The 11,300-nt window shown below is 54.5% G+C and overlaps 1 protein-coding gene across 1 annotated transcript; it reads right to left on the reverse strand.

Moving 5' to 3' along the window:
- Positions 1 to 602: 602 nt before the first annotated feature.
- ARHGAP25 (Rho GTPase activating protein 25) lies at positions 603 to 10,570 on the reverse strand. Its single transcript, XM_084221968.1, has 11 exons — positions 10,455 to 10,570; positions 7,837 to 8,006; positions 6,905 to 6,992; positions 6,648 to 6,767; positions 6,070 to 6,277; positions 5,425 to 5,557; positions 4,715 to 4,788; positions 4,092 to 4,213; positions 3,756 to 3,940; positions 2,755 to 3,326; positions 603 to 2,091 (listed from the first exon to the last, which is right to left on the reverse strand). The coding sequence occupies exons 1-11, from the start codon at positions 10,513 to 10,515 to the stop codon at positions 1,881 to 1,883; spliced, it is 1,944 nt and encodes a 647-aa protein (XP_084078094.1). The 5' UTR covers positions 10,516 to 10,570; the 3' UTR covers positions 603 to 1,880.
- Between the last annotated feature and the right edge of the window lie 730 nt (positions 10,571 to 11,300).

Raw genomic sequence — 11,300 nt, forward strand, 5'->3', positions numbered from 1 at the left:
ATCGTGCCAGAAACAAAACTTTGATAAATATGAGGGGATAAGTCACTATAAGCGTGACTGGCTTGGGATCCAAACACAATAATGTGGGAAGGAAAGTTTTATTTTCTTGCCTCTTGCGCCTACCAAGCCCTTGGATACAACAGAGAGAATTCCTAAATGAATTTATTTAGTGAATACCTGAGAGGAGCAGAACAGACTTTCTGCTCTAGCACAAAGAATGCAGTGAGGGGACTGAAAGGATGGCCTGAAAGGTGTCTTGCTTTCATCCCACACTGCACAATTTAACAGTTTTGGATGCAATGGGATCTGTGGTTTAACAGTTCTAATTTGGAAAGCCATGTCACATTTGAAGGGAGAGGAAAATCCTCAGCCTGATCTCAGGGTTATCACTTGGTAAAGCTCTTGTGTCCTCACGGTGCCGTGGGAGGGTTAAGGGGTGAAAAATGTCTTTTTGGAGGTTCCCAAGCCTACAGGACAGGGCTGGAAAGGATCTTTTTTCTCAGTGGTAGACAGTCTGTTGTGCTTTTATCTGGCAGGAGCAGCATCACCCTCTGCAGGGGATCCAGAGTCAATGCCCAAAACCTGCTGAGCTGAGAGGCCCCAAAACCCCCAAAACTGTGAGTTTATAATGTCCCCTGCCCCAGGAACAGGAGAGATTCTCTCCCCAAAAAGCTTCCTGGCTGCAGAAATAGAGGGAGGGAGGAAATGCTGGGCACCAGGCAGTTTTTGGGGAGCTCACGTTCTGGGGTCTCCAGCAGATGTGCAAGTGCAGAAAATCCAGAGCAGGCTCTGGGCTGAGCAGAGAGGACACCCAGCCCCTCAGGGATGAAGAGGGTGCAGCTTCACAGGTCTGGCACGGGCAGTTCATGTTCTCTGTCTCTGGAAAAAGCTCATTTCAAAGGAAAGAACTCCTCATTACCTTACAGCGCCCAATGGCAGCAGCAGCTCAAGGTGCCCGTGGCTCTCTCCCCTCCAGGCTCTCTGGAACTTCCAGCCCACCTGACCTCTGTTGCAAAGTCTCTCTTTCCCAGATGACCTCTGCAAACCCTGCAAATGTTAATGGGTGGAATATCTTCAAAGAGTCCCTCTGATCCTGCAGCCAGGGGTTGTTTTGCCTATCGGAGCGGAAGCGCAGGAATGCGCAGTTTATTTTAAATAACGTGCACTTGTCCTAATCGTGGGGATTTCTGAGCCTCAGCCAAGCCTTTGCACGTCATTACAGTCTGCTGTGAAGGAATTATTGGCCTCTTCACACTTTTGATCTTCGCAGAAAGGAGCGTGTGGCATTTCCAGCCCAGATGTTCACGATGCTGGACGGAGAAGCTTCTCCCTAATGACTCATGGTCACATTGGTGAGGAGCTTCTTGCAGAGGTAAAAAATTAAATAAACACTGAAGCAGCTCTGTCAAGGTCATCTGGAATCACAGGAAAGACTCGTGAATGGCAGCTGTGAAGTGGTGGCACACTTTGGAACCTCTGGTCTGAGTGTGGGGATCCAGGGGTGTTTTGCCTGTGGGTATCTCAGACAGGCAGCTGGAGGAGGGACACTGCTGTTCCTTCTTGTGAAGGCACAATGGGTCCAGAACCCAAACCTCTGAGTGCAATTCTGACTGAGCAGCAGGAAGTGTTGGCCTGTTCTCCAGGTAACCTGAGCAGCTGACAGAAGAGCTGAAACAAACACACCCAAAAAAGCGAAAGGATATTTCTGACATTTCCTGGTTCGGAGCATGGACCAGCCTCTGAGCTCTGCTCTCCTTCCTCCCCCCGGCCTGTGGGCAGGAGCAGGACCCTGGACAATACAAGTCCCTGGCTCTGAACCTGCAATTCCTGAGCGTTCCTGCAGCTGCATTTGGTGTCTGTGAAAAGCTGGCTGTCTCCTCCTAGTTGGTTTTGGCACCAGTTTGACTCGTGGCTTTAGTTAAGTTTTTTATCTCCTCCTCGAGCATCCTGGTTTTCTTCTCCAGCTCCTCCCGCGAGCGCTCTGCGTTCATCAGCCTCAGCTCCAGCTCCCCACTCCTCTTCTTCTCCTGCTCCAGGTCCTGGTTCAGCCTCACCACCTTGGTCCACACCTTGTAGTTTTCCTTCTGGAGGCTGCAAAGGGAAACAGAGCATGAAAGGATTGGATTGGGTTGGGTTGGACTGGACTGGATTGGGTTGGGTTGCATTGAACTGGACTGGACTGGATTGGATTGGATTGGGTTGGGTTGGACTGGACTGGACTGGACTGGGTTGGATTGGATTGGAAAAGGGCTGGGAAATCATTTGGCTCTCAGGGAGTCTAACCTCAGACTCCCTCAGCACCAAAACAAGCCAGAGGTGTTGCCCTGAGCCCTTCAGTGGCCACATAATCCAATAAATCAGTAAATGTGATCTGTGTGTATTGATAATAGGATAATAATGATAATATAATAACAACATGTGGGGCTGATGGTTACAGCCAATGGTGTAATAATGCTGCTGGTGAATTCTGGAGAGTCTGATGGTCCAATGTTGTGGTAATAACAGGAATTATGACAGGAATTATGCAGAGGAGTGCAGGAGCACTGCAGTGCCACTGAATGATGTGTAAGAGCTCTGGAGCATTGATGTTGGAACAATGCATCACCCAGAGCTCGTGCAGTGCAGCACACTGATCTTCAGACAGCCTGCTAACAGTGTGTTTTATCATGGATCACTGCTATGACATCCTGCATGACCTGCTGCTGAACAATCTGCAGTGTTTGCTGTCACAGCACGAGCTGCTCCTGCAGTTACCTTTCCATCTGCCCCTCGTAGTCACTCCTCTGCTCCTCCAAATCCTTCTCCAGCTTGTGGATGACGCCTTGCAGGAACTCCCTGCTGTCCTGCTCAGTTCTGGGCTCTTCAGCAGGGCTGCTGCTGGGGCTGGCAGGCTCCTTAGGCTCGTGGCAGGGGCTGAAGCAGGGCAGGAATTCCTTCTCAGAGGTGCTGCTGGCAGGGCTGGGGCTGGAGCCGCTGCCCTCCCCGCTCTCTGCCACGTTGCTGTCACAGCTTGCAGCCCTGTGCAGGTCCAGCAGCTTAAAGAGATCGTGGGACAACGTTCTCTTGTGCCCCTCACAGCCCACAGGGCATGGGCTGCCCTTCCAAAAGTCACTGGAGAGGACATCACTCCTGTCCCTGCTGCCCTTGTCCCCTGGGGCTGCCAGGAAGGATTTCCTGCTGGGTAGAGTCTGGGTTCTTTTCCTTGGCTGAGTTTTCCACGTTCCCAGCGTGGCTGTGGGCTCCGGGTCCTCCCCAGGGATGCTCGAGGTGCCAGCTGGGGCAGGGCTGCTGCTGAAATGGGGGTGATCCCTCTGCAAAACAGAGCCCTGGAGCAGCCAGGGCACAGAGCTTTACAAGGCACACTGGAACATGCTGCAGGAATGGCCACACTTTTCCATTAAAACCCACTTTGAATGGCACCACATTTACCATTTTTGCAGGAATCCCTTTGAAGAAAAGCCTTTAATCCTCAGTGTTTTCCCCTCACCAGCCTGAGCTGGAAAGGTTTCATGTGCTAGGGCCAAAAAGCTTTGGGAGTTTTCATATTCCCCAGAGCAGCAGATTTTCCACAGGAAAGTGGAAAGTTTATCTACATCATTTTCCTGATGTAAATATTCCAGGGGTGACAGATACAGCTTTTGAACCCATAAATAGCAAATGCTTCTAGGGCTCTCTGACCTGTCAGAGCCTGCTACAACTAACCACATGTTTAATGAACATAGGTTAATTTATTTATTTAATAAACCCAGCCTTACCATCTGCCTTGGGGTGGAGCCCCTGGGGTCCTCTGCAGCCCCCCAGCCCACGGAGCTGCGAGGGACAGGAGCTCTCTTCTCGTTTTGGGGGGCAGGTGGGGAGGGAGGCACGTCCTTGGCGGGGGGAAAGAGCTTCTGGTGGTCACTGATCATCACTGTCATCACCTTCTGCACCTGGGGCGTGCCTGGGGGAGCAGAGATGTCAGGGCAGAGCAGGGCCACGGGACCCCTGCCACCCCCAGGGTTTGTGCTGGCTGAAATGGAGGGGGAACAGGAAACAAGGAGTGGGATCATAAAGCCAAATGAGTAAAAGTGTGGGAAGTGGGTCCCTTTTACCTCTCATGATGACTGCAGGGTCCTCTACCCTGGGCCTGATCAGGTTCACCCCCATCACTGTGGCCAGGTTGTCCACACTCATCTTGTTGACGCTGGAGTTCAGTTGGATTTCATACAGAAACCTGCCAGGATTCCACAGCGAATATTTCACATTTCAGAGGAGGGAGATGGCAAAACATCCTGGTGAAAAAGTCCTGATTCACCCTCCCAGCTCTTCCTCTCAATCACAAGGACAGAAACACTCAGGACTGGACTGGTACCAGAATAAACCAGGAGCTGCTCCCCTTGGAAACAGCTCAGGAAGGAAGGGAATCCCCTCCTCAAACTCCCCCCAGGCTGGAGGTTTTGGTGCACAAGGTTTTTGTCCAGGGAAGCTACACCTGGTTTGAATTCCCAGGGATTTATGGGTGACTTTGAGGGTGGTGATTCATGCTCAGACATTCCCAGGGGGTTTATCCCACCCAGGGGCTGGAATTCTCCTCTACCAAAATCAGGACCTGGTGGCTCAAAGGGAAGCAAAGCACAGCTTAGGGAGGCTCTGCCTGGAGGGGCCATCCCTGGGGTGCCATTTCTGCTCCCCAGCACCAAAGCTGAGCTGCCCCTGCCCCGTGCAGGGCACTGACCTGCAGATGTAGCTGAGGAGGTTGTAGTTGTCTCTGGGGAGGAGGGACAGCTGCTTCAGGAGCTCCTGGTGGCCCTGAGTGGTGAAAAACAGCTCCAGGAGGGTTCACAGGACCCAAGAACTGCTCCTGGTCACTCCAGCCATGCCTGTGTGGGGTCTCCCTCTGGACACCCACCAGCCCCAGGGCAGTGGGGTGTCCCCAGCCCTGGGACAGTTCCAAACACGTCTGGTGGCACTTGGGGGTGACCCAGGGGGTGGTGGTTGATGATCTTGGGGATCTTTTCCAAACTCAGTTATTCCATGACTCTGGTTCTCCTGGTTTGCTCCCCTTGGAGCTCCATCTGTCCATGGGATGTTCTGCAGGGCTCAGCAAGGAGGGGCAGCCCCAGCAGGAGCAGGGTCCCCCCCAGCCCAGCCCGAGCTCTGGGAAAAGCTGATCCTGCCTCATCTCCTCCAGCATCTTGAGGACATTCAGGACATTTTTAACCCCAAAGAGAACCAGAAATTGAAGCTTTAAAATTCACAAACCCCCGTGGCCAAGTTGGGAAAACCCCACTGGCTTTGGGGCAGTTTTTCTTTTTAATTTTTTCCCTTTTTCTCTCCCCAGACTCCAAAGCCTCGCTGTGTGCCCTTGGCCCCTGCAGCTCACAGCGTGTCCTGGCACTGAAACTGATTTTAAGGCTGGGAGGAGGAAAACAAAAGCACCTCTACCTTTGTCTCGTCAGCCTCCAGAGCCTGCCCACAGAGCAGGAAATCCTCGTACTGCAGCCAGGGCACCACGGGCTCCGGCAGCTCCCGCAGGTACAGCTTGAGCAGGGAGGCCACGGTGTGGACATCGGTGTCCCTGCAGGGAGCAAGGGACACTCAGAGCCAGCAGGGCCCGACACAGGGATTGCCTCAACCTCTCTGCTCTGCTCTGCTCTGTGAACCTAAAATCACTTTTCTTCACCCACAATCAACCACTGGGAACTGCAGTTGTGGAGCACCACCCTGGCTCTTGTCCTTGCATTCATAGGGGTGGAGAACCAAGGAAAAGGGAGCAAAACCTTTCTCCCATCTCCCATTCCAGGTAAAACTCTTCTGGAAGGTTCCTGCTGAATCCTCTCTCCTCCCCAAGCCCTTCTGGAGGCTTCCTGATGGATCCCCTCCTCCCCAAGCCCTTCTGGAGGCTTCCTGATGGATCCCCTCCTCCCCAAGCCCCTCTGGAAGGTTCCTGATAGATCCTCTCCTCCTCACACCCCTCTGGAGGGTTCCTGCTGGATCCCCTCTCCTCCTCACACCCCTCTGGAGGGTTCATGGCTCCTGCAGGGCTGTTTTTCCCAGGATGTGGGGCTGGGATGGGGGCAGCAGTGTCACCTGCTGAAGGAGGGTCTCTCCCCGGCGTCGAAGGCGTCGCGGAGCTGCCGGACCAGGCTGTCCTGGCCGGGCAGGCGGAAGATTCCCTCCTCGGCCACGCCGTGCTCCCGGATGAACTCGGCGCTCTTCTGCACCACCATGGGCACCAGGTGCTGCCCAAACCTCTGCTCCTGGGCCATGGTCTGTGCCAGGCACTGCCCGAACACCGCTGGGGACACAGCTCAGCTCAGGGTGTGCCTTTGGCCTTTCCACACTCTGGGCTGGGACAAAACTCTAAACTTCACATAAAGTGCCTGCAGCTCTCCTCACTGCATTCACAGGGGTGGAGAACCAAGGAAAGGGGAGAAAACCTTTCTCCCATCTCCCATTCCAGGCAAAACCCTTCTCCCATCTCCCATTCCAGGCAAAGCCTTTCCCCCATCTCCCCATGGGAGCTTGAAGAGGAAGATGGAGCCAGCCAGGAAATGTTCATCCTTGGCTCTCCTCAGCACTGCAGCCCCATTTTCAGGGATTTCTGAGCCAACCCCCCCCAGCTGCATTCCCAGGACAGGAATTCCCTGCCCGTGCTCCGGTTTTACCTCCCGAGGCCGAGCCCTGCGCCCTCCGGAGGGATTTCACCCACTCCTCCAGCTCCGCCTGCGAGCTGGCCATGAGCACGCAGGGCTCCTGCCCCGCCCGCGGCTGCTCGCCGGCCCCCCCTGCCAAACAGAAAAACACATTTACTGAGCAGAAAATACTCACTTACAGAGCAGAAAATACTCATTTACAGAGCAGGAAAAAACACATTTACTGGGCAGAAAATACTCATTTACAGAGCAGAGTGGGGTGTCCTCACCCGGGATGATCTCAAAGATGAATTTCCCTCCCTCCTCGGGGTTGGTGGCCAGCACGTTGATGGAGCTCCCCTGGAGAGCCAGGCAGCCCTAGGACAGAGCAGAGCCCTGAGTTTGTGCAGATATAGATACGTAATATATTCCTCTGTGTGTGTGTATATATATATTTATACACACACACACACACACATATAATAATGTGTATATATATACAGATATACTCGTGTGTGTGAATCTATACATCTGTACTCATGTAAAATATATATACAAATATATTAGTGTATAAATATATACAGATATATTTATGTATATATCTATACATCTATACTCGTGTATAAATATATAATTAGTGTATCTATAAATACAGATATGTTCACATATATATATACTTGTGTATATATAGAGAGAATATATATATTCTATATATATATACAGATATATTTGTGAAAATATATACAGATATATTTGTGGAGATGCACTACAGGGATTTTAAAGCAATTAGGCCACTTTGTAAATGCCATTTTTTTCCACTGAAGTGATTCTCAGAAGGAAAAAACCACTTCTTTTTGCTCTTCCCTATTTTTTTGATCTCACTTCTTATCATCATTTAGCCCTTGTTGGGAGTAGAAGAAGAGAGAACAACAGAGAATGGACTTGGGGAATATTATTAATTTTTTTTAAATTATTTTGTAGAGAGAACAGCTTTTGCAGCAGAGGGGACTGTTCCCTGAAATTTTTCCAAAAGAGAAAAAGGTAGTGAGTACTCTAAAAGTGAGTTATGGTATGGAGAAAATGGTGGGAAAATTAAAAAAAAAATAGAATAAAATAGAATAAAATAGAATAAAATCCATTTCATGGAATCCCGGAATGGCCTGGGTGGGAGCAGCCCCTCCCGCTGCCCCCGGCTCCCCAGCCCTCGGGGTCCCGGCCCCACCTGCGGCTTGGCCTCGTCCTCGTCCTTGTAGTAGAGCAGCTGCGTCCCGCGGAGCACGAAGAAGCGCAGCTGCCAGTTCTTGACGATGGAGCGCTGCTTGCGCAGCCAGCCCAGCTTCTGCGGCCGCGGCAGCGCGCCGGCCTCCGCGGGCAGCACGGGGCGGGAGCGCGCTGCGGACACACGGACAGCGGGGTCGGCACGGGGACACGGGCTGGGGACACTGGATATGGGCATAGAGGGACACAGGGAATGGGGACACAGGGACAGAGTGGGGACAGAAGGACAGAGTGGGGACAGAGGGACACGTTGTGGGGACAGAAGGACACGGTGTGGGCACAGAGGGACACAGGGTGGGCACAGAGGGACACAGAGTGGGGACACAGGTGTGGGGACACTGGATATGGGCATAGAGGGACACAGGGAGTGGGGACAGAGGGACACAGAGTGGGCACAGAGGGACACAGAGTGGGCACAGAGGGACACGGAGTGGGGACGCAGGGGCACAGGGCGGTGACAGAGGGACACGGCCAGGCTCTGGGCCCCACAGTGCCGAGCCCCGGCCCCGTTTGCAGAGGAAGTGGCTGCAGCGGCTGCCAGGCTGAGCTTCCTTTCGCCTGCGTGGGAGCAGCTGCCTCCCGGCGAGAACAAAACCATTGCTGGGGTGGGTTTGGGGTTATTTTCGTGGAGTGGGTGGGGTTTGCACCCTCCGGGGCAGCAGCGACAGCAGAGTGACCCAAAGGTTTGGAGGTCACAGTTCTGCTCTAGGGTGGCCCCAGTGGGGCGGAACTCACATTTGTGGGGCTGGAACATCTCCAAGGGTGGAAAACCACCAGCATGGGTTGGGCACTGGGCAGAGCAGTGTCCCTGTCACCTGTTTGCGTGGCCCCACTGGTGGCACGGCTCTGGGACACCCCCAAATGCCTGGCAGGGATCACTGCCGGGGGACTTTGGCCTCTGCAGCCCCCCAGAGCCAGCCCAGCCGGGCAGAGTTTGCATTTTTGCTGCAAGGCCAGAATAAAGCCATGACTGCAGGGAATGGGGGCTGCACTTGGTGATTTCCTGAGCTGGAGAACCCTCGGCAGCCAGAGCTCCAATCTTCACCTCAGGGATGTTCCCACATCCCCTCCCAAAATCCCCAGGGCAAGGAGCCCCTCTGGGGGATCCCCCCAAGCGTTTCCTGCCCCACCAGACTCCGGGGTTGGGCATTTCCTCCAAAACCTCCTCCCCCAGCAGGGAGAGCTGCCCCAAAATCAGGAGGGCAGGAGAGAGACCCCGGGGCCACCATGGCCCAGAGCCTTGGCCTGGGCAGGAGCCCCCCCGGCACCCCCATTGCTGGGGAACTGCAATAAAAAACAATTAAAGGGGTTTCACCAGGGAATTTCTGTTTCACTGAAATGGATTTCTTTGCATTTCTCCAAACACCGCCTCAGGCAGGGCTGGGGGAGCAGGGGAAGTGTCCCCAGGCCATGAGGAGCCAGAGAGGGCGGTGACAATCTGCAAATATTGCAAACATTTGCAAATGTGACTTTCACATTTCTGCAAATGAAGCCACAGCAGCCCCGGAGACAGTGCAAACACACAAAGCCACACAGAGTCACACAAACACACAGAGTCACACAAAATGTCACACAAAAAGTCACACAAACTCACGCTCACCCAGCAGCTGGAAGCTGCAAAAAGCACCAGGCGTTTCACCACACGCAGATTTTCTTGATAAAAACGGGCAATTCCTGGTACCAACACAGGCTCAAGCCTCTGTCCCATCCCCACCCTTGGTGTTCCCTGGCCTTTTTTTCTGACTTGACTTCACCCACTGGGGAAAAAAATACTAATTATCCCAAGAATGAGGAGCACAGGATGCTTTTGTGTGCACAGGATGATTTCTCCCCCAGCCTGGGCCTGAGCCTTTGTGCCACCAGAAGGGGCCTGGGTGGTTTGAATCCCCCCAAACCCGGGTTTTGGGGGGCAGCAGCCCCATCCCCCTGCTCCCACAGCATCCTCGCTGACAAATTTGCAAATCACTTCTCGGAAATCATTTACAAATCATCTGCTCTGTCTCTAAAGTGGCACCGGGGGCCACTGAGCCAAAATCTCAGCTGGGGTCAGCCCCAGGGCCCCCCAGCCCTGCCCGGGCCCTGCAGACATGGAGGGGCACCAAGGAACCCTCACGGAGGAGCCGCAAAGAACCCTCATGGAGGAGCCCTCATGGAGGAGCCCTCATGGAGGAGCCCTCATGGAGGAGCCCTCATGGAGGGGCACCAAGGAGCCCTCACAGAGGAGCCCTCATGGAGGGGTACCAAGGAACCCTCACCGAGGAACCCTCATGGAGGAGCCCTCATGGAGGAGCCCTCATGGAGGGGCACCAAGGAGCCCTCACAGAGGAGCCCTCACAGAGGAGCCCTCTCGGAGGAGCCCTCACGGAGGGGCACCAAGGAGCCCTCACCGAGGAGCAGCAAAGAACCCTCACGGAGGAGCCCTCACAGATGGGCGCCAAGGAACCCTCACCAAGGAACCCTCATGGAGGAGCCCTCACCGAGGAACAGGGAAGAACCTTCATGGAGGAGCCCTCACCAAGGAACCCTCACCAAGGAGCCCTCACCAAGGAGCCCTCACGGTACCTATTTTTGCAGGGTCCATCTTCAGGTTGAAATCCCAGTTCCGTGGCAGCTTGAGGGACATGCTGGATCAGGAAAGTTCTTTTTTTTTCTCTTTTCTCAAGGTGAGCTTCTTTAGGAGAGGGGCTGGAGCCAAGCCCTGATGGTTCCCTGGGGGTCCCCCCACCAAGAGCAGCGGCACGGCGAGGCTTGGTTTGCCAGCGAGCTTCCTGCCTCTGAGAGCAGCAAAAACCCCATAAAAGTCCTTTCCTGCCCTGCTTTCCAGCCCAGCTCTGCCTTCCCCGGCCGTGCTCTCCGGCGGTGCCAGCTCTGGTGCCCCCTTGTCCCCTGTCCAGGCCCGGGGCCGCCAGCCCAGCCCGGGGCCGCTCCCCGGGCGCCGCTCGGGCATTTGAGGAAGTGGTGTCAGAGCTGAGCGAGTCCTCCTGGGGCAGGAACAGCCCAGCCCGGGGCCCTGGGCTGCCCTGCAGAGGGGCAGAGCTCGGGGGGAGCCCAGGGTGACGCCTGTGCCCGGCCTGGGCACCCCCGGGCGGCACCGGGGCCTGGGGTTTGGCTTTTCCTTTGCAGCCAAAGGGGATGGAACGGGGAGCAAAGGACGTGGAAAGCAGAGGGGAGAGCACAGGGGACGGTGGAGATGTGGAGTGGGCTGGGAGGGAGCTCAAAGCCCCCCGGTGCCACCCCTGCCATGGCAGGGACACCTCCCACTGTGCCAGGGTGATGCAGGCTGGCACGGGGCACTGCCAGGGCTCCAGGGCAGCCACAGCTGCTCTGGGCACCCCTGCCAGGGCTGCCCACCCTCCCAGGAACAATTCCTTTTTCATTTTAATATTTTAAAAAACTGTTTCATGTCAA

Source organism: Fringilla coelebs, assembly GCF_963513975.1.
Source record: "Fringilla coelebs genome assembly, chromosome: 26".
NCBI lineage: Eukaryota > Metazoa > Chordata > Aves > Passeriformes > Fringillidae > Fringilla > Fringilla coelebs.